Below are 24,288 nucleotides of genomic sequence, written 5' to 3'. Positions count from 1 at the left end.
TTATTAAAATCAACTGTTGTATTTGTTAATATTAGTTAATGCACTGAGAACTAACATGAACAATGAGCAACTCTATTTGTATTAACTAAAATAAGATGAATGAATACTGTAATACATGTATTGCTCATTTTTAGTTCATGATTTAGGGGAGACCGGGGATGGTTGTAACAATTTTGACCTTTCTGTCTCTATATCTTGTAGTACTTTGAAGTCAGTGTCTGCCTCAGGGCTCTACTGAGCATGTGCGAAGTGAATCAGGTGATTTGTAACTAGTTCCCGATCGGACATATTGGAATTGTTACAACTGACCCGTGTTACCATCCTCGGCCTCCTACTGATGTTAACAAATGAGACCTTATTGTAAAGTGTTGCCGAAAAAACAGTCAGAATCCAGTCTGCTCGAGCTCGAGCATTTAAAGCGGCAGGCGACAAAACTGTAGCAGGAGATTTAATAAACAGAACGATATGTTTAGCCTATGGCTATGTCCGCTGGTGGTGTGGATGCTAATATAGTTATACATTCTTGGTGTGAACGGGTCTTAAGGATATGTCAATACAAACATTATCTTTCCAAATAATGCAAATGGAAAACTCACAATAATTTTGAACTTGTGAATCAGTTTAAATATTACATACAAGTGAACAATCCCTGCTCAACTCACAATGTTTTTTCCAAACTTTCCCTCGAGGATCAATATTATTTCCGGTGTTTATCACATGCTCTGCCCGAGTGTTCATTTCCTCTTCTCGCTCCTCCACGCGTGCCGTGCAGCAGAAGAGAGGAAATTATGTAACATCACTCAAGAGTTGTTTAATAGAGGGCTTTCCCAAATACTTCATCACTTTTACATGGTCATTTGGTTGAGCCGCTCGTGACCGGTTGCTTTGAGGATGAACAGGTCAGTAGCCTACGCCAGAATGACAAAGCACTTCCTGACAGTTGTGATGTTTTATATTAAGTGAGATAGATTTTGCCGGTCAGGCTGTGAAAACATTACAACTCATGAATGCCTGGAAATGTAGCCTAGCCTATATTTAATCCACAACCCCGACCCTATTTTTCCCCCTATAATGACTAATTGACTGTAGCCTATATGAAAGTCACTTTTGTTTTTAAATAGTGAATACTGGTAAAGTGGGACAATTTGTAAAATGGGACAGTTTTCCTTAATAATTTCTATAGTTACATGTATATTACTTCCATTACTAAAAATCAACACTGAGCTCATCACAAGCAAGTATGTGATAAAAAATCAGTTATGTGGCTATGACATACTTTCGTGGGTGTGTGGCACACCATATTCAGCAACCTTGCAGTGAACCATGATGGTAAGTGAAATAACATGACATGAGATCATAAAATGAGGTGGATCGTTTGTAATTGTTATATTATAGCACTTTGTATGTCATGATGAATCAGATTTTTTTTTTAAATGACATTTATATTAATCTTCCTGGGTTTTTTTTACAGCCATTCAAGTTATTCTAATGGGGGATTGAGTTCCCTTTTTATACGTCCGTCATAAATTTAGTTAGCTTGCTTGATATTTCAACAAAGATTGACTTAAACTGCTTATATTGAGACGTGTGGCGAGGAGAATGGCCTCATTGAAGACGGGGAGGCATTCACTTGCACTGGCTGTACTGAAGTTTTGACTAAACTATTGTACAGAAAACAGAAATGAAATTTAGCCTGTGTGAAATTAATTAGCCTATAAGAGATGTTCATGAAGGTTCCCCTTTTTTAAATGTAAATTTTTATGAAATAAATTAAACCCAATACAAAATATTGTGGCCAGGCGAGGGAGGGAGGTGGGAAGTGGGTGAATCTGCTGTACTTGTTATTATTATTGTTGTTTATATTGTTATCCTGTATTTAATTAATTAGGCCTACACTTGAATAACAATTGAATGTGTTTAAAGTGTCCCAGTTTACCAATAAAGGTGTCCCAGTTTGACAGTAGCACCTGGAAAAATGCGGTTTGGGGTCAATGTGTGTTTGAGGAATAGTCATCCATCCTGTGTTTAATGTTTCGTTCTTTTTTATTCTGTATAGTAGAGCTCTTAAATGAACACGCCAACTTTTTGGGACTGTAGCTTATTCACCGTATCCCCCAGAGTTAGATAAGTCCATACATACCCTTCTCATCTCCGTGCGTGCCGTAACTCTGTCTGACGCACCAACCGCTAGCCTAGCTTAGCACAAAGACTGGAGGTAAACGGCTCCAGCTAGCATACTGCTCCCAATAAGTGACAAAATAACGCCAACATTTTCCTATTTACATGTTGTGATTTGTATAGTCACAGGTTCTCAGTTCTCAGGCGCTGCAAGCAAATCACTCCACAAAAGTAGCAGTGCTTCGCCTTCTGATAATATAGTTCCCAGTATGTATACGGTTAGAAGATGGCTCTGTCTCATGTGACTATACAAATCACAACATGTAAATAGGAAAATGTTTGCGTTATTTTGTCACATATTAGGAGCAATATGCTAGCTGGAGCAGTTTACCTCCAGTCTTTGTGCTAAGCTAGGCTAGCGCTGGGTGCGTCAGGCAGAGTTACGGCACGCACGGAGATGAAAAGGGTATGTATGGACATATCTAACTCTGGAGGATACGGTGAATAAGCTAAAGTCCCAAAAAGTCGGTGTGTTCTTTAAGCCATTTAGAATAGTATCATATGAGGGGCTAAGACATTTGGATCATAATAAAAAATGATGCAGAAGGAAAATTATCAGAAAATGTCCCCCTTTACCAGTATATTCAACCTAGTGCTTTATACAATATACTGTTTCAAAGCAGCTTTACAGTGAAACCAGGAAAATGAAGCATTTCTGCATGTTGTTCAGCTGAAGTCAGTTCAGTGTTGATTCAGTTCCATTGTAAAGATCATCAATTATTGAAATGGTTAATTTCGTCAATAAATCAGTCCTGCAAAAACATGATGTCATCGTTCAGCTCAGTTCAGTTCTCATACAAGTCAAGTCAAGTAAAGACATATATTAACCAAGACTGCATAACAGGTTGAAAAGCAGTTTTAATAATGAAACTTGTTGACATTGGAGTCTCCTTCCTGGAACTTCACAAGAATTAGTGTGTGCTTTCATCATATTTCACCAGATTGCACGTAAATGCTGTCTCACTCTTCACTAAATTAAAAAAAATGGAGATCTCTTTCCAGTGCCAAACCAGCTGAGGCCCCACCGCTGTCAGAGAGACCGAAAAACCAGTCTGTGCTGCCCCCTGATGGACCAAATGAGCAACTACAGTAACTGCCTGAAATAATCGATTTTTAAGTAGCCTTTTGCAGACATAAATAAATACAATTAATAAATAATAAAATATAATACTCACATTGAGTAACATCTATTTATGAAAAAAAAATTCAAACAACTTGTCTCCATCTCACCCCATAAAGCACATATTGTCTAGCTTTTCTCTCACAGCTCATCTTCTGTTAGTTGCACAAACTCATCTACTCGTCAGTTAGATCCAGCATCTTCCTCACTTATTAAAGGCTGCCTATCTGTAATCTCTTCTATTGCTTATGTCTGTCCCTCTATCATTAAAAACGGCTGCTGTTATATTTTGAAGAAATCAGGACTAGTTTCTTCTGCTATGAATAAAAACATATATTTGGTTTCTAAACTGCTAAAAAAAAATGTTGCCTCTCAGCTACAATCTCATCTTCTTGATCCCTATCAATCTGGTTTTCGATTAGGCCATAGCACTGAAACTGCACTGCTAAAAATGACCAATGGCCTGCTGATCCCGGCTTATTATTGTTCTCATCATGCTTGATTTAAGAGCAGCTTTTGACACTGTATCCCATCACATACTTGTTTCACATCTTTCAGCTTATAGGCATCATGGTTAGTGCTCTTTCTTGGTTTACATCATATCTCAATGAGACAATTCTTCATTGCTGTCCATAACTTCAAATCTTCTCTCTCAAGGTGTCCCTCAAGGCTCCGTTCTTCGACCTCTTCTTTTCAATATTTATTTTGTTACCCCTTGGTCATATTATCCATTTTCATGTTTTTACTATTATTGTTATACTGATGACCAGCAAATTTACATATCCGCTTGCTCCGTTTCAGCTCTTCCTGTTGACCTATTAAAAACCTGGGTGTTACCTTGGTGATTCTTCATTTACATTTCTATCTCATATAAACTCTATTTCCAATACTGCCTTTTACCACCTTCCAAATATTGCCCAACGATTGCTCTCAGCCCCAAAGTCCTAAAACTAGATAACCTCACGTCTCGACTACTAACTAGCTTCTTATTGGACTGCCCGCTAAAACAATTGCTAGAATTATTGCTGAACTATATTATTATTTAAGTATTATTTAGCCTATATACGAATATAGTTTATATTAACATGTTGAATTTGCATTTATTTTTATATTTTTAGTTGTTACTTTAATTTTTATTTTTGCTGTGTACTTTTGTCATAGTTATATTTTTATATTACTATTTAAGTTAACTTTATTACTTAATATTTTATATATAAAAAATTAATATTCTTATTTTCTTAATATTTTTTTTATATATTTTTAGTTAGCTACCTAGGCAACATTTTCATTTACTTTAATTTTCCCATCCAATATTAATATTTTATTTCAGCTTTATTTTAATTAACAAAAATGTTTTGATAGTTTTAGTTTAACTTAACAATAATAACCCTGATTTGAATTTAGGATTATATAACCCTTGTGAAAACTTGCCTATATCTTGTTTTACAGCATATTTTAGTAATAATATACTGTTTCTATTCCAAATGTATCCCTTCAGTTGTTCCGTGTTACATTCATTGCTCTCCTTCTTCAAGTGGCCGGAAGAGGGATGTGATGTAAAAATCACATTGAACCGTTTTTTTTCTTCCCCTGTGCAGCAGATCTTCCGATGCATTGTAACAGTGTTGAAGAACATAAACTCTTGAACACAATGCCTCGACATCTGTAATGGCGTGCTGACTTTCGGATGTGACTTCGGCGAAACGATTGTCAGGATCCCGAAAACAGGTAATATGTCAGTTTAAAGCGAAAGATAGAAAAGTTTCTGAAGACAAACTGAAGTTGATGATTTTTCTGGACTCTTTTGTTGCGATTGAGAAACACTCTTGCGTTCAGATCAGATGAACTCGAGGTGATTCATAGATGCTTGAAACGTTGTTTTGCCAACTTTGGACGTTTTTTTTTTAGACATCTTTCATTTATTGTCGATTGTGTAAAAAGTTTTGAATTGACAATATCATCCACATGGTTCTTTTTATGTTTGATGATTATAAACGTAGAATGGTGGAATTGTTGTGGCTGTTTTTTCACTTTATTGTCTTGATGAGTTTGTTTCTGTAAGATGATGCTTTGTGTTTTCATTTGTCTCCTGACAATCAGTTTTATAAACCAGGCCGCAGTGCGCATGTCTAACCTTTACCTATAAAAACTGATAATAACTGATCGCCGTTACCATGACTACCTCTAAAAAGATCTGTTAGATGTTTTACCTTATGGATTCTGCACGAGGGAGGGATGTAAATGAATCGTTTTTCCGAGTCGGTTCACAAACAAACCGGTCTGAACGATTCGTTAACGAATCAGACTCAATCAATCAGTCCGAGCGGTGAAGTGCAACAGTGCTGGCCACTTTTTTTTAGCGGCGTTTGTTTCTGAAAAAATGTTTTTTTAATACATTTTTCCCATTGGGAATAGGGATTTGTGAAAAAGGCTTTGCTAAAGAGTTACACGCAATGAACCAAGCAAATTGAGATGAATCACAACACTACAAACTTTGATTTGAAGCAAAAAAGACAAATTGCAGTAGGCCTACCTTTTGTCTTTTTGTCCGATTTTCAAGTACAAGACTGTGTACTGTGACAAACTACAATCCCATGAAGCATTGCGAACAGCATACCTGAATTAAAACGATAAAGAAATATTAAACTAATAATTTACAAATGATGATTATGTATAAAACTGTGTGTGTGTATAGCCTATATATATATATAAGTCATTCGCATAATGGGAGTGGTGCAAAATAGTTATTTACAGCATCATGGGTAATGTTGTTTTTCACCAGGAAGTCCAAAGTTAAACATGATTATTTTAAAAATACTGACGGCTGAAGTCTTCAGCAGGAGAAATAGCATGGATTAACAACCTTGTATCTCAAAGGTCTGTCTTTAAAGCTTAATAAGTTACAGTTAAACATCAATTTCCCTATGGAGAAAATGAATGGGGTTTTTACCAGAACCTGACTGTTGCTATAACTTGAATACTCTGTGAACCGAGAGTCGATTCTTTCCAACATGTCCAATTTCGAACTGAATGTGTTATTTTACTGATGGGGCAAAAAGGCAGTTTCTTTAACAGACTAAAAAAAAAATATATTTTAGACTTGCATACGAAGAGTGTTTTTTTTTTTTTTTTTTTATCAAAACATGCAAAAATGTTTTAGTAGAGAGAGAAATGAATTGCATCATACCGTAAAATAATCCCAGATTTTTTTTTTTTTTTTTTTTTATCCAGTTCTTTCACTCAAACTGTTCGAAAGAACCAATTCGGGGAAATGAATGTGACTTTCACATTGGTCCATATCAATATCACATTGGGGCACGTTGTCACATTTTATTTTTAGTTGTAACTTTATACTCTCTAAAAGCGATGTTTTCATTTGTTACATTTTCAAAGATTGATGTTTAATGACATTTATAAATGTGTTACTGTTAAAATTGTGCAGAAAAGCCTAAATAGACTATTTAGTGGCTGCTATTGAATTGATTTTAAGAAAAAAATGACTAAACTTACTCTGAGAAATATTCACTGGAGTAAGTGTAACGACTAGCCCAGTGTATTAACAGGAATGTATTGGAAACTTTCATGAAAGAACAACACCGCTCAGTGGATTGCTCTCAGTGAGGAGGAATTGGTGATAGATTGATATGTTGCTGCTTTGAAAAGTGAAAGATCTTTCATTGAAATTCATCAAGTTCACCTGTTGCATGAGAGGTGACAAGTTATTGATGTTTATTAACGATAAAGCATTTGTAACTGAGAATCCGAGGCTAATCTTCAGAAACCCGGTTAGAACAACGATTTCCTCTGTGTTTTTTATTAAGTGACTTTCACTGTTTTTCTTTCTCCTGTGATGCAAGAAAGTGTTGTGTGCCAGAGCAGAGGTCAGATGTTGCCTAATAAATGAAAAATGCCTCGAGCGTAAATTCTCATAAATTCACTCATGCTTGCTCACACCGCTCTTGTTTCTGTCTGTGTCTGATTATCAGGCTCTCTGTTCAATCGTGTATCTGTGAACGTTTCTGCAGGACGTAAAAGTGATTGTTCAACCAAATTCTGTCATCATTTACTCACCCTTATATTGTTCCAAACCTGAATGAGTTTCTTTCTTCTGTTGAACTATAAAAAATGATAGCCATTGACTTCCATTTTTTTAGGGGAAAAAACACTATGGAAGTCAATGGCTACTGTCGTCAACTGTTTGATTTTGGGCTTGATGATGGTTTTGTTTATGTCGTAATGGGGATGCAAGAGAGCATGTGTTTGTTATAGAGTCAATATGAATTTGATGAGAGAGGTTGAGTGCTATTAATAACCACAGTAGATGTGATGAAGAAAAGCCTTATTCACTAATAGCCTGCAAAAATACTGTACATTGAATGCAAGTGAAGCTCATTATTTACAATTTTGTTCTTACCCAAGTGATTTCCCAGAAATAAGAACAAATTCCCCGATGGACTGTATAGGGGATGGATGGGCTTTGCAAGCAGATTTCGTCTTGTTTGCAAAATTTCTCGATTTCATTTTTAAAAGAAATTAATTTAGAAAATAATATGTGTGTGAATAATAAAAGTGACGATAAAGAGGAATTTTGCTAAATATTTCTATTTCAAGTAAATTCTGTTCCTTTAAACTTTCTCTTCATCAAGCATCCCGAAAAATATTAAGCAGGACTGTTTTCAACATTGAAAATAATAAGAAATGTTTCTTGGGTCCCCGGAGCTCAGCATATTAGAATGATTTCTGAAGGATCATGTGACACTAAAGACTGTAGAAATTATGCTGAAAAAATTCAGTTTTACCGTCACAGGAATGAATTACATTTTAAAATATAGAAAAGTTATTTTAAATTGTAGCTATTTCATAATTTTACTGTCTTCACTTTATTTTTGGTCAAATAAATGCAGCCTTGGTTGAGCATAAGAGTCTTCTTTCAAAAACATAAAACAATTTTGCCAACCCCAAACATTTAAACAGTAGTCTAGATATTAAAACTGCACACTTATCCCAAGTTACTAATTTATTAGCAGCAATAAGTGATACCACTAGAGAAAAGCATTAGTCCTACACTCCTGCTATTAAGAAAGTGGTCACTTCACTATTTCATATTGAAATTTGAGAAACTATGATGCTGATTCGTTGCTGTCATAAGTTATTTTGAGTTGTTGACCAATCTTACGTCTATGCAAGGCCTCTCAGCTATTCTCAGACTTGATCAATTCAAGACCATGAAACAAAAGGCTGTTCAAGGTCAGAATTGTGCAGATACTTGTTTTATTTGATTTGTTACTGAATAATGGCATTCTCAATTTTTTTGTTTAAATCAGCTTTTTCCTCTAATATTTTGCCCTTCACACTCTTTGAAATAACATTAGAAACAAATGAGTTAATTGCCGGGTACAATGAAATCTATAAAAATGACGTGGATTACAGAATTTGAATAAAAACATGTCCATTAAATTAAATTTAAAAATCTATATTTGCTAGCCATATTCCAAATATCTCAGTTGTTTTTTTCCCTTTCATATGGGATCTTTTCATGCTTGGAAAACATAGAGGTCTTAGCATTAACTGAATAGATTAAAGGATAATTCCGGTATTTAACACCTTGAGTTTATATTGTAGTTTGTTTTGGATGAACAAGAGTGGTGGACAACATTTTTTTGACAATGGTTCCTCTCTCGAGTTTTTGACTATAAAAGAATTGGCCATGGACCCATTTAACATTGGAGTCAATGGGCATGTCCGAAAATGTCATTAAAACAGCCAATAATGTTAGTTTTCAAAACTGTTAAACTCACCGAGTGGTTAGTTATGTTCTTTGATGTTCCAGAAACAAAAAGTGTTGCGAAATACAGTTTCTGTCATGTTTTATTCGTATTCGTTTTGTAAAATCCCATTGAATTCTGTTGAAGGACTGAGTGCTCGTTAATATAAATGCGCTACCGGAAAAGGAAAGGGGGCTGTTTACATTTGGTCGATGTAGTCTTTTTGTTCGCTTCCGTTTCTCATAAGGCTAGCGAGAAGAGCAACTGTGCTCCGGGAGAGTAAGCGAAATAAACAAACAAAACCTTCATTAATTGTTACTTGTAACATGGATTATGAAAAGTGGATTATGGAGGACCCGCTCGATTTTGAGTGTCCCGCGAGACATAAACATCGGTTATCGCCATCAAGTGGTCGGGAGTGTGCTAACGCTTCAGATTCAAATATGAGTGGAAGTTACACGGTTGTGAAGTGTCTGAAAAAATAGTTCCACTATAGCAAAATAAACGGATTGGAATCATATATTGCGACGATATATTGTTTATAATCATCAACTAACATCTCTAACCACTCGGTGAGTTTAACAGTTTTGTAAACAAACATTATTGGCTGTTTTAATGACATTTTCGGACATGCCCATTGACTCCAATGTTAAATGGGTTCATGGCCAATTCTATTATAGTCAAAAACTCGAGAGAGGAACCATTGTCAAAAAAAGGTTGTCCACCACTCTTGTTCATCCAAAACAAACTACAATATAGACTCAAGGTGTTAAATACCGGAATTATCCTTTAAGGACTTGAAGATTTCTTCAAGCCACAGTAAGTTTGTCCTTGAGGCAACAGCATTTGGTTTTGGGTGCATTGAGACGCCTCAGTTTTTCGTATCATGTTGTATTCCCCCTGTGTGGTGCATTTGAAGTACATTAGAGGTCTATCTAACCTGACTAACTGACTGTTGAATGAGATTATTTACAACATTAATGTCGGTTCTGGCTGTGGTTTTGTGCAGTCTCTCGCTCTATCTCTCTGGTGCGCTGCCAGCGACTCTTTCTTGGTTTCGCTCTTCACGTTGTTTGTGTTGCATAATTTTGAGATGTTTGGCAGTAAGGCTTGTCAGAGGCCATTGAGTGAACTGTTCCCTAACACCGGGATGTAGGAATGTGAGTGTGATGCATGTGTTTGTGTGCGAAACATGTTGTGTAGATGAGTGAACAGAATGGGTTCACGTTTCTCTCGGTCCTTTAATTGTAGCTCAGTAGGGCAAACGCGTCCCTGCATGCTTGCAGAGGTTCATATGTTTGTCAGCGTGTGTGCATGTACATGCTAGTTGAAAGAGTGTGGAATTTGGGTATAGACTTTCTCTCATGAAACAGCATGTTCGTTGTTTGCAGCACTTTGTAGATACAATGTCTTTTTCAGGAAAGGTGCTGTGCAAATGCAACATAATTACAGTATGTTTAACCTACTTTAAAAAAATTGGTGTACAATAATTTAAATAAAACAATAATTATTGGAGTAGGTTTTTCTACTTCAGAATTTCATGTTTAATCCTGGCTGAGTTAACTGGCCGTTTCTTTGTAATTGTTTCTGATATTTACAAGCAGTTTCTGACTGAAAACTTCTTTCTGTGCACTATAAAAAGAAATAAGTTGTAAATATATTATTGGATAATTTCAACTTCTACTTAACTCAATCTGTTACTTACTGTTTCTTTATAACCAGCCTACTTTTTTACAAAAAAAAAAAAATCATTTTTTGGAAGTGAATTTTTTTTTAAAGTAAATCCTGGTAGGTAATGGTTTCATAGTCAACTTTAGCTTCAATTTTGTTTTTAAGATCCCACTTAGTGGAATTGTATGCTGGATTTTGGGTAATTTTTACCATATAAAATGTGGGTAATTTGACATATAGTAATGTTAAAAGTACCGCCACTTTGTTTTCAAGTTGATCAAATTAAAGCTGATTACTTCATTGTCAAATACTATTTAATTTGCTTATAATTACACTGTATTCATATTAAACCTCAATAAAGGAATTTGTTCAGTATAGCTTATTAATTTTTGCTGTGATATTAAAATTGGCTAGGAAAATTGTGAAATTTCAAGCTTTTGGGAAAAAGTATTGTGGCAATCCTAATATATAATGTATATTGTAATCCATTTATGCATCATACTTCCTTTAATTTATGCTGAATTTAAAGAAAATAGATTGTATTTCTTTTTTTTTTCTTTTCTTTTTTTATTCTCCCTGTTAGCAAAGGGTCTGTTAGTGCTGTTAATGTTTTGTGGCTTTGCTGTGTTTCCCAGTCGGTCACATGAGGCCCCTTAGAAAGATGAGCAAGAAGGCTGGAATCCCGGCACTGGACAGGCCTTTACATGAGCCAAATATTACATAAACCATCTGCAACCTCTATCCTCTCCCTCTACCTCTCTCTCTTCTTCCTTTAGCATGCACATTATACCTGTGGCCCCCTATCATGCAATGGCGATAAAGTAGCACACAATTTTCTCTCAAAACGTTTCATTTGCACTCCAGAAATTTTAGTTTGAAGAATATGCAAGTGCATATGTTTTTGTTCACATACAAGTGAGGTGAAATATGTTCCGATCTTGCAAATTATGTAATGGCTCATGGGGTATTCTCATCAACACAATGAAAACATGCTGGATGATAAACACATGAACCTTCACACATCATTCATGATTGGCTGTAATGATCAAAAGCCTTTTCTGATAACACACCACCATTCGAAGGTTGGTTGGTAAGATTAGTTTATTTTGCTATTTCAAAAGTTCCTAGTTTTGTTTTGTCTCCAAGCATCCAAGGTTTCTCAGTGACTGAAACATGCTCAATAAAGGAATCTGTTTCTCTAAACCCTTCCTTTCCGAGAGACTACTCTGCTCTGATTGGCCAGATGGCCCAGTCTGTTGTGATTGGTCGACCGCTTACACCACATGTCGGAATTTAACGAAACGCCCATTACCATATCTGAATTTCAGCTCCACACAGGCTTCCTCAGCAAGTGTAGTGATCCGAACAGTTATGATACCGTCAGTTTTAAAGTATCAATTCCAGTGTGAGTCCTCATACTTTCGCAGTGCAGGAAACAGCAGCATCTTGACATCTCATCAACATGAACCAAACTCTTCCAGGTCTCGGATACAACTGTAGTGTTTATTGTTCATTTATTTGAAAAAGGACACATGTACAATTTTTAACATAAATGTTTCCATTTGATGCATTGTACCAGATTTAGCCAAAAAGCTATTTTTTATTAATTGACACGTATTTGGTCTTGGCGGAATAGATCCGCTACGCTGCTGCTGCAGAACAAGTACTTGCTGTGAGTAAGACATGCTGCTGCTGTACAATATAACATACACGAATCACCCATAGCAGATCTATACAGGTGGAGCTGGGGAAGGTGGAGGGTTTCTGAAAGCGTGTTGCAACTGCTTCAGAAAATACTGACCAGTATTTGAAGGTTGAGCAGCGAGCTCATTGGCTACTGATACAGCAGGAACCAATCAGCTGTGCCCTATAGAGAATGATGTGATTACACGCAGAATGGGTTTAGGACCTATTAGCCTGCGCCATCTAGAGTTTCATGACAGAACTGTTTTTATTATAATTATAGTGCAATTATGCCACAACCAAATAAATGCTTACAGAGTTCAGTTAAAAAATTATATTTCATTTTAAAAAGTCTAAAAGTTCATTGTAGATGGTATAGTCCAGTGAGTAGTTGCTTTCACATAAAAAACTGATAGTCCAAAAGCAAAACAATGAAATGTACAACACAATGTCTTGTGGATGATAATCTACTGAATTTTACGAGCTAAAATAAACAAAGTCACAGAGTACAGAAGGGGCCAATAATAATAATAATAATTAAAAAAAAAAGTCAAAAATTGTTAAAACTCAAAAGATAATGTTTCTCCAAAATTTAGGGTGGTTCGTAGTAGACGTTTGCAGACAGCCAATGAAGACCATAGGCTGGCATTATGCAAATTTGTTACAAACCTACATAGGTTTGTGCAGGAAGTAAGACTGTGTTATTACTGACTACCGTATTTTCCGGACTATAAGTCGCTCCGGTGTATAAGTTGACGGTAATGTTTTCTCTTCATCATGTTCATCTCAGTCAGTATGAATTAATTTTGATATAGAAGTCGCACCTAACTATAAGTCCCAGGACCAGTCAAACTATGAAAAAAGTGCGACTTATAGTCTGGAAAATACGGTACTCATTTCAGGCAGTTCAAAATATTTTTTTTCTTTTAGGACAAAATAACTATTTATCATGGACTTTGATCTTTGAAACTTTGCAGACCTTTTTTTCAAAAATGGCTATATTACACAACACATGAAATGTGATATCTGAAAAAGCATAATAGGGGCACATTAAACCGGACCTCTCAGATAATCATCAGCACAAGCGAAATGATTTGAAGTACAGTATCATTCATGCCGGGACCGGTTTTCTGTGATGCTGTTTCGTAACGACCAAACTCGCTGAACTTGTCATAGTTGTAAGTAATGGCTGATGATGGTTTGTGTGTAATTGTCTCTGGGGTAATGGCTGGGGCGTGATGCAGTCATGAAATCAGACACATTCCTGTGGTCTGAGGTTTGGGGAAAAGAGAGAGACCCTCCACAGTAATCGCACTGCAGTCAACACAGTTGAAACTTGAAGTGCACACTGTCTGTCCTAACAACAACACTAACATTTATCTCTGATACTCACTGCTATCAGAGGGGCCCTCGGGACCACGGCTCCGGAGAGGAGCGGTGAAGTCTGGCTTAGGCTTTTGATGAAAGTTTTGTTAGGCTTTTGGTCTGCAGAACACTGATTTGTTCAGTTTCTTGCACGTCTCTTTGGTTATGATGTGTCTGCCAGGAACATAAATGCATGTAAATTAGATTCTGAGGAAAGTGTGGGTGGTGTTTGCCCATGCAAAACACTCTGCATCAATGCTAGGGTGGTTGTTAGGATGTTGACTTGTTGGTGTTTATTATGTTTCAAAGCGCTTCCAATTGACCGTTCGCAAAGACCCGCCCCCCTTAGTTACTGTCGCTATGTCCGACAAGCTACGCCGCTCTCACGCCACACCATGTTCTCACGCAGTGAAAAACACATCGCGGAGCAGAGGAGACAACACGCTGACAGACAGGACAGACCAGGTTACTTTTGGGTTACTTTTGATATTAAACATTTTAAACAAAGTCTCACCTTTCAAATTTGGTCATTTAAAAAAAAATTTAAACAATAAATACCGTTTTGTGACTCTTTAATGTGTCGTGACAGATCGCTGTAGAGCATCAGTTAAAGCTGCTCGTGAACCGATCATCTCTTCCCTCTAGTTCATTTATACAGTAGCATCAAATAAACATGAATGAACATCAGAAGGAATGTTGTTTTAACCGTGGAAAGGCGTCAGTACACTCCGTTTTTCAAGTTCAAATCCTCCCATGTTACTCTCTTGACTACTTTGTCGGACAAAATGGCGGATGGCGAAGTATGATTGGTCAGTTCACCTGTCAATCAAGCTCCCTGCGAAGGGTCTATTATTGCTGCACCATATGAGGAAAAATAATAATATCTGATAAATATTGTGATTTTAAAAAGTTTTATGCTCCAGGTTTGCTGTGCCCTTTTGTAGCTTTGCACAATTTAGCCAAAAATTCACATCATCAAGACAAACATCAGTTGTGATAAACGGAAGCTCAATGAGTTTGTCAATCATATTCGCTTGAGCTTCTGTTTATGTTCGTTGATCAATGATTTAAAAACGAAAACGAAAGTTTTGGATGTAAACCTCAGAATATTATGACTATTTTAAATATATATTGTGTGATACGTGTCCAAGAATAAAGGCCAGTTCACACCAATAATAACTATAATGATAACAATAAACATGGTTACATAGAGATAAACACATCAAAACTATAAAGATAAAGGCACAAAAAAACAATATCGTTGGAATCACTTTCAGGATATTTTTTCAGCTGATAAATGATAAAACTCTTGACAGCCAATTACAATCCACCCTAGGTATAATAAAAAAAAAAAATATATATATATTTTTAAAAAAGTGTAATCGAACTAACTTTAAATCATAAAATGCACAATAGTATGGCATGCATGATTAACTGCTGGCAATAAAACATTATTGTTCACATTTTATGTGCAGTCTCAATAATGGCATGGTATGTTATGTAACAGTTCTTGTTTTTGCAATTGGAGTCTCAGTGATTCTGTGTGTTTTAAGAAAGAGCCTCTTTTATTCATCATTATTGCGAGTCCCACCCTGAATGAGCTGGACTTCTCCGTCATTCCCGGCCACATCTGCTCTGGCATAGTTTGCATAGTTAGCATAGCAGTGATGCTAATATGACCTGTGGGTTCCCACAGGACTCGGAAAACCCAGAGGATTGTGCAGCTGCGCCCTGCACGAGAGCATCAGGGTGCCGATTTGTATTGAATTTATAGTCGGTTCTCTGACATGTTTTAAACGTTTTTCAACATCAGTCAGTGAGTGCAGATAGTGTACCAGTTAAAACACAAGCATGCTTTAAAAAAAAACACAGAAAATCAGTGTCTCATGCTCCCCAAGGCTGCATTTATTTGATCTAAAATACAGAAAAAACTGTACAATTGTGAAATATTATTATGATTTAAAAAAAAAACGTTTGTATTTTATTATATTTTAAAGTGTAATTTATTCCTGTGATGCAAAGCTGAATTTTCAGCATCGTTAATCCAGTCTTCAGTGTCACATGATTCTTCAGAAATCATTTTAATATGCTGATTTGCTGCTCAAGAAACATTTTTTATTATTATCAATGTTGAAAACAGTTGTGCTTGCTTGATATAACAAAAGTCTTTTCAATTAATCAATTGAATGTTTCCTTTCTGAATAAAAGTATTAATTTCTTTTCTTTTTCTTTAAAAAAAAAAAGCTGACCCCAAACTTTTTAATGGTAGTGTATATTTATAGAATATGAGTCTTGTAGGTATTTTGTTTTTCATTTTGGTTTACAAAAGGTTTCAATGTTTTTAATTTTTTGTATTGACTGTAAAAAAAAAGGGGGGGGGGGGCTCTTAATTAATTAAATTATTTTCACTTTCATGTAGAAATTTCTAATTTTCTTCTTGTGACGGTTAAATTGACTGTAATTCAGTAGATGGCACATTACTGTTGTTTGTTTGTGTTCTGCAGAGATGTAGTCTGCACTTCGGTCTGTTGGCAGACTCTGAGGTCTCACTATGCTGCTTTATCTGCTGCTGGCCATCTTACAAACGAACATCAATGGACAGATAGACCCAGGTAATGTGACATGCACACCTACACAAACATATGCATTCATACAGTCAGGACCAAAACATTGACTTTCTCATGGTGTCCTTCAGCTCACTGTCGTTACCCTCTCGGCATGGAGGACGGGAGGATCAAAAACGACGACATCACTGCCTCCAGCCAGTGGTATGAAACCACAGGCCCTCAGTATGCAAGGTAATGTGCATATGACCGACTACACTGAAGTGCAGAAGTGTAGTAGTCGATATGGCTGCACGATATATCAAAGTAAAATCAATATGGCTTAGTGCGATTTGTCAAATCGTGCAGGCTGCAGTTTAATGAAGTGAATATGTAGGTGCCGCCGGAGTAAAGTGCATCCTTTACACACGTGTAGTTCCTGATGCAGCGTTTCAGAGTCTCCGAACAGCTCGTATCCGCTCACTGTGAATCAAGCCGTTCTGAGATGAACATACTGTACCGTTACTTCACTGTGAAACTAGCAGCGTGTTTATTCATTTGCCAGCCAACTTTATAAATAGAAAAAATTATAATATTCAAAATATTAGTACTGTTATTTCATAGTAAAATCAAATGTATTGTACTACTCGTTTTTTTTTTTTTTTTACTGTACAATAGTGTTATTACAATATAGTTCTGTTTAAAATATGTTTCAAAATAGTCACAACATTTATATTACAGGTGAAACTCGAAAAATTTGAATATCGTGCAAAAGTTAATTTATTTCAGTAATTCAACTTAAAAGGTGAAACTAATATATTTCATTAGACTCATTACATGCAAAGTGAGATATTTCAAGTCTTTATTTGTTATGATTATTATTGCTTACAGATTATGAAAACCCCAAATTCAAAATTAGAATATTGTGAAAAGGTTTTCATAAGCTGTAAGCCATAATCATCAAAATTATAACAAACAAAGGCTTGAAATATCTCACTTTGCATGTAATGAGTCTATATAATATATTAGTTTCACCTTTTAAGTTGAATTACTGAAATAAATGAACTTTTGCATGATATTCACATTTTTAGAGTTTCACCTGTATATAATATAATATAATATTATTTTAGTCATATTGAATTGGTCAAAAGCTGTGAATATGGCCTATGAAAACTCAAGTGGAAAGAGTTTTTTTAATGGTTCTTGTAAAGAGTAAACCCTGGTATGAACACCTAAATTGTCACCATGAAATCAAAATGGACAATTCTTGTTTTTTTATGGAATATTACAGTATTTTTCTCTAAATTATTTAATGTTTAATTAAAATTTAAGGCGTCGTCTCTATTCTGACGTCGTGTTCACTGGCGCGAGGGTGGGACAACCTGTAACTCACATGAGAACCACCAATAGCAAACCACAACCATCCATCAATCCATTCAATTCCCCATCGACAAAATCAAGCCCCGCTCTACTTTTTTTTTTTTTTTTTTTTTTTTTTGAGAATCTGTTTCACTTAGATATACGTCACAATTAGGAAGAAAAGACTGTATCACAAGTTCTGTTTCAAGCCAACTTAAAAAAAGTGCTCTGATCTATTTATTTTTTTGCGGTCACCAATAAAATCACCCTACTCTAGAATGATTCATTCTTTCCAAATAGTGCTATTCAAGTCATCTGGTTAAACTTCCCGTATTTTTTTCACATCACAATATTTTCTGGCATATTGTGCAGCTCTAGTCATAGTAAATAAAGCTGGGGAGTGTTTTTATAGTGCATCAAGCTCATTTATTGCAAAAAAATCAAGCTAAAATTAAGTTCCTCATGATCTGACCTCTTTAAATAAACCTCTTAGAGTGCGTAATGATCGTTTATAACTTGCATCTGTCTGTCTGTATCAGGTTAAACCGCGAGGAAGGGGACGGCGCCTGGTGTCCTGCTGGTCAACTGCAGCCCTCAGATGTTCAGTATCTTCAGCTTGACCTTCGTCAGCTCATCTTCCTCACCGTGGTTGCTACGCAGGGTCGCTATGCACGCAACTCCGGCAACGAGTATGCACGCAAGTACCGTCTGGAGTACAGTCGCGATGGACGCCGCTGGATCTCCTGGAGAAACCGCCTGGGCAGTGAGGTAGGAAAGACAAGGGTGTATTTTATAGATACTATATGATCAGATTTGATATAAATGAGCTGAATGAACTAAAGGTTTGATACTAAACTAATATGAGCAAATGTATAAGTTATATCAGAAAGCAATTATGCTATACACTACTGTTCAAAAGTTTGGGGTCGGTAAGTAAAAAGTCTCTTCTGCTCACCAAGGCTGCATAAAAAAAAAAGCATTTCAATTTAGAACAACTTTTTTCTATTTTAACGGTTTAAAATGCAATTTATTCCTGTGATAACAAAGCTGATTCTATTCAGGATTGAACAGAAATACATTATAAATAAACATGATAAATGCCTTTACTGTCACTTTTGATCAATTAAATGCATCCATCCAGAATAAAATAAAATAAACTTTGAAAAAATAAGTATATAGTGCATTATACTGTATGTGCAGTGTGTAGTTGAAACTAACTTTTCATCAAAGTAATCAATAATCATAGTAATTCTGTTCTCACACTATTTTGTTTATTGAAGAGTAAAGCTTATGTTTGGGTGTAAATGTTGTCTTGTAAGCAAAGCAAGTTTGATTCAATGGACAGGACACTTTACTATCCCATGAGGCCACGGGAGAGGATTTGTAAATGGCAGACAGTGAAGCGACGCAACCGATGCCACTAGTCACATGACTAAATCCGAATTTTGTTCATACTACACTTACTATTTAGCCTGGGTTTCCCCAGACTGCCTTTGCGCAGCGCGATTTTATTCTCGCTGAAAGGCAGTCTGGAAACCATGGACCTGATTTTCGCCTCGTTTAGGGAACCAATCACAGAACGGGGAGGGAGCAGCAAGACGATGACGACATCTTTGCGACACAACTAAGCAGTTTGTTTATATCTATGGAGTCAACATGGCAGCAGACGCGAAGCTACCTTTTGATGCAGCCTTAGATATTGTTCTAAGTAGTTTGGATCGCAATTTTATTTAGAAAAAAGAGCAGCGTTTGGCGTTAAACCATTTCTCTACATACGTCATCTGGTATAATGGAAACGATTGGTTATGAGCTACGTACAGGCGCATTTGATAGACATTCTTAGCACCCAATAAACGGCGCCGGCGCATTCGTAAACCACGCCTCAAATACGAGAAAATGCACATGTGGTTCCCAGACCCAAGTCTCAACGAGAATTGGGTCTGGCGTTAGCCAGGCTACTTACTATTTAGAATAGAAACACTTTTTTAATGATTGTGAAGCAAGTTTCAAACCAAATGTAGTACGTACTATACAGTATGCGGTTTCGGATGCACCGCATGTTCATAATATATACCACAATATCTTGTACCTTATTGTTTAACTGATTTCTTCTGCACTCCAGATTATAATGGGCAATATAAACACCTACGACTCTGTGGTGAGAGACCTCCATCCTCCCATCATCACTCGGTTCTTGCGCTTGATTCCTGTCACGGATGCCATACACACTGTGTGTATGAGAGTAGAGCTGTTTGGATGCCCCTGGCAGGGTAAGTCATGGAAATTACCAATAATTAACACTCTACAATTATACAAAATTATTACAAATATCACTTTATTATTTATCAGCGCCTTCTAGGGTTAGTTAGTTCACCTGTTTTTCAATTTATGTGTAAAATAAAGCCTGTAGTAAACATAACTTGACGATACTTTGACGTTTTGTTCTACAACATAAACTGCACACACTCGCAACGCAATCTGTCTTATCTAGTTACTTACTAGAAGCATGTGGGTTTTTTGCTTCAAAATTAGCATTTTTAGTATGGGTGTGCAGTTTACGTTGTAGAACAAAACGTCAAAGTATCGTTAAGTTATGTTTACTACAGGCTTTATTTTACTAAATAAAACCCCATAGGAAAATCTTGAGGGAACCAGCGGCAAATTAGTCTTCCTGGTTCTGACGTCAAACCTGCACCACTGTATTTTGGTCACGAAAACAAGAACCAATGAGGTTCATTCTCGTGTTACGTTGCACGTTTGAGCTTCAGCAAGAACCAATGAGGTTCATTCTTGTGTTACGCAGCACGTTTGAGCTTCAGCAAGAACCAATGAGGGTCATTCGTGTGTTATGCATCACGTTTGAGCTACAGCAAGAACCAATGAGGTTCATTCTTGTGTTACGCAGCACGTTTGAGCTTCAGCAAGAACCAATGAGGTTCATTCTCGTGCGTCAAGCTGGTTCAGTTGAGCTTCTGTTAACGTTCGCTCATCAAGGTTAATACAGTATGTGTATAAAACTGTAAATGAAATCTGTTCATCATATAAAGCGATCGTGTCTCTTCAGAAGACTTGGATTAAATCGTTCCATCCGTATGGATTTATTTTACGATCTGAGTTTTGAACTGTCAGAGTTTTGGGTGAATAGACTGTCAATGGAGGTGCAGAAATCTCTCAGATTTCGTTAAAAATATCTTCATTCGTATTCTGAAGATCGAAAGTCTAATGGATTTTAAATGACATGAGGGTGGGTGAGTAAATGATGACAGAAGTTTCATTTTTGGGTGAACTATCTCTTTAAGCTGCCGAATGGCTACATTTATACATTTTGATAAACTGTCATAATCCGATTGTGCACAAGCTTATAGACGTGAGTTATGCATGATGTCATGCGGTTCATGCTAATTCGGTTTCACTCTTACATATGGGCTACAGACTGAAGCAGACAGTTTTGGCAGTCACGTTCGAGCAGCTGTGGTCTGTGTAGATTTGCCCCCTAGTGTCTGATTTGCAGCAAGTTAGTTTCATTTGAACTCAATTGCTCTAGTGCCTTAAATGTGAGCCAAGAGAAATGAGTAATTACATTCTGGAGCTAAAGCAATATTGAAGTTTGGGACCTCTCTGTTTGTCTTCCTCCTGGAGTGCAGATGGCCTGACGGCGTACAGCTCTCCAGAGGGCCAGACCATGATGGCTCCTGGCTATCCCATCACACCTCTCAATGACTCCACGTACGACGGGGCCCTGGAACGCAGGTGAGCGTCTAATCTAATGCTATATGTTTAGCTTTTAGGGATGCACTGATGTTAAAACTCTGGCCAATACTGATTAGCCGATAAATATTTATATGTTATGGCTATAATAGATAGATCTTTATTGTCATTGTGTGCGCGATACAACAAAATTCTGTTGGAGCAATCCTCTCCAGATAGCAGCATAGAGTAAAAAGATACAAATATAAAAAATATGAACCTATATCCCCATACACACATACACATCCATATACATGCATACATACATATGCACGCACATACATACATACATACATACATACATACATGCATACATGCAGGGTGCGATTTGCCGGGGGGGATGCGTGGGATTTCCCCCTTTCTGGTCAATGTATCCCTGCCTCTGCTTAATTATTTGTATCCCCGGTGGGGATAAATTTATCCCCCCCTCAAAGTGATCATAGTGCTACTACATTAACGGCGAGACGGATCACAAAACTTATCACGGATCCGTGGTTTGATTAAAGTCAATTTTATTTTAAAATGATTACTCACTCACTCTTGAGCGTCTGGCGCGAGTGATTTCAATGTTAAGTCAATGTAAAGACGCGAATGAGGCGTTTAGCGCGGCGCCGTGCTTATAGCCTCATTCGCGCGTCCAGTTCACGCGAATGAGGCGAATTGCTAACACAGATAATGCATCTGTCTTTTCTATCATTTCACTGTAGCTCAGCATCACGATGTAAAGTTAACGTTATTGCATGATCACAGTTCTGTGGAAAGATTGTGGGGAAAGATAAGCTATTAGAGTAAAAATATTGCATTAGGCTGCTTCATGAGTTAATAAGAAAAAAGATTTTACATTTCCTGCAAATGCAGTGATAAAGTTCATGTTGCATGATTTATTTTTATGAATAAAAATGTTTCAAAACATCCCCCCCTCTGTTTTTTTCACAAATCGCACCCTGCATACATGTATACACACACTGTCACAGTGTCTGGTGGTTCCCTGGGTTTAACATTAGAGGTCTCAGTTTTCACGGTGTCTAGGCATTTTCACTACACTTCCCATAATCCTGTCTGTCACTGAGTGTTCATTGTGTTCAGCTGTTTCTCGTCACCTCGTTTAGCACTTGTGTATATATACCCTGTCAGTTTCAGTGTTTGTCACGGAGTCCTTGTTTAATGTCCCCACACTTCCGTTCCTGTTTCTGCCTGTTTCTTGTGTCTGTTGGATTGCTTTACTGGATTTTGACCCTTGCCTGGACTGGTTGTGAGTACGGATTTCCCCAAATAAATACTGCGCTTGGATCTACCTTTTCCTGTGTGTGTTCGTGACAGAAGGACTCCGTCACCTAGAGATCCAGCATGATGGGGTACCGTATCCTCCCTCCTACCACGGAGAAAGAAAGGATGGGGCGTGTCCAAAATTTGATGAGCTTTCGTCAGCAGGGCCTGCCGGTGGGTTGCATAGCTCAGTCCTTTTGGACGCTCTCGAGGGGAATGGGATATAATGAGGCAGCATTAAAAGGAATTTTTAATACCTGTCTTGATGACCCATTGCCGGGGTGGGAAATGAAGGGTCTGGAAGTCTTGGAGTTTTGGGGTTTTACCAGATACCTTGAGCATCGGAGTCAGTGGGATACAGCAGTCACGTCTGGGTCTCCTGAGAAGATGACCAACACACCTGAGCCGGTGAGTGGAACTTCCCCTGAGGCGGTGGGCTCGATGCCACCGTCTTGCCATCGTAGGCGGAGGAGGAAGAAACACACTTCTGCCGATCCAGAGACCGTTCACGTCACGTCTGCCGATCCAGAGACCGTTCACGTCACGTCTGCCGATCCAGAGACCGTTCACGTCACGTCTGCCGATCCAGAGACCGTTCACGTCACGTCTGCCGATCCAGAGACCGTTCACGTCACGTCTGCCGATCCAGAGACCGTTCACGTCACGTCTGCCGATCCAGAGACCGTTCACGTCACGTCTGCCGATCCAGAGACCGTTCACGTCACGTCTGCCGATCCAGAGACCGTTCACGTCACGTCTGCCGATCCAGAGACCGTTCACGTCACGTCTGCCGATCCAGAGACCGTTCACGTCACGTCTGCCGATCCAGAGACCGTTCACGTCACGTCTGCCGATCCAGAGACCGTTCACGTCACGTCTGCCGATCCAGAGACCGTTCACGTCACGTCTGCCGATCCAGAGACCGTTCACGTCACGTCTGCCGATCCAGAGACCGTTCACGTCACGTCTGCCGATCCAGAGACCGTTCACGTCACGTCTGCCGATCCAGAGACCGTTCACGTCACGTCTGCCGATCCAGAGACCGTTCACGTCACGTCTGCCGATCCAGAGACCGTTCACGTCACGTCTGCCGATCCAGAGACCGTTCACGTCACGTCTGCCGATCCAGAGACCGTTCACGTCACGGAGGTCGTCCCCGAGCAACCTGATCTGCCAGTTCCCCTGCCGGCCCCGCCCGAGCTGCTCGCCCTGCCGGCCCCGCCCGAGCTGCTCGCCCTGCCGGCCCCGCCCGAGCTGCTCGCCCTGCCGGCCCCGCCCGAGCTTCACGCCCACCGAGCCTGAGCTTCACGTCACGCCCGCCGAGCCTGAGCTTCACGTCACCCCCGCCGAGCCTGAGCTTCACGTCACGCCCGCCGAGCCTGTTCCTGAGCCGGTGCCCGTGTCTGTTCCTGAGCCGGTGGTGTCTGTTGCAGTTCCTGAGCCGGTGGTGTCTGTTGCAGTTCCTGAGCCGGTGGTGTCTGTTGCAGTTCCCGTTCCTGAGCCGGTGGTGTCTGTTGCAGTTCCCGTTCCTGAGCCGGTGGTGTCTGTTGCAGTTCCCGTTCCTGAGCCGGTGGTGTCTGTTGCAGTTCCC

The 24,288-nt window shown here is 38.2% G+C and overlaps 1 protein-coding gene across 1 annotated transcript in view; it reads left to right on the top strand.

Moving 5' to 3' along the window:
- Positions 1–663: 663 nt before the first annotated feature.
- ddr2l (discoidin domain receptor family, member 2, like) overlaps positions 664–24,288 on the top strand; it is a gene marked incomplete at its 3' end in the record, with an annotated part of 40,354 nt that continues 16,729 nt past the window's right edge. Inside the window, exons 1-7 of the mRNA XM_079608621.1 lie at positions 664–899; positions 4,897–5,026; positions 16,287–16,394; positions 16,478–16,580; positions 18,224–18,452; positions 19,807–19,954; positions 21,329–21,434. Coding sequence (XP_079464747.1) covers positions 16,334–16,394; positions 16,478–16,580; positions 18,224–18,452; positions 19,807–19,954; positions 21,329–21,434 — 647 coding nt within the window. The 5' untranslated portion in view covers positions 664–899; positions 4,897–5,026; positions 16,287–16,333. The remainder of the gene's footprint in view (positions 900–4,896; positions 5,027–16,286; positions 16,395–16,477; positions 16,581–18,223; positions 18,453–19,806; positions 19,955–21,328; positions 21,435–24,288) is intronic.

The sequence above is a fragment of the Phoxinus phoxinus genome, assembly GCF_949152265.1.
Source record: "Phoxinus phoxinus genome assembly, chromosome: 3".
Classification (NCBI taxonomy): domain Eukaryota; kingdom Metazoa; phylum Chordata; class Actinopteri; order Cypriniformes; family Leuciscidae; genus Phoxinus; species Phoxinus phoxinus.
The sequence above is the reverse complement of the archived record's forward strand: the minus strand, read 5'-3'. Positions and strand labels throughout refer to the sequence as shown.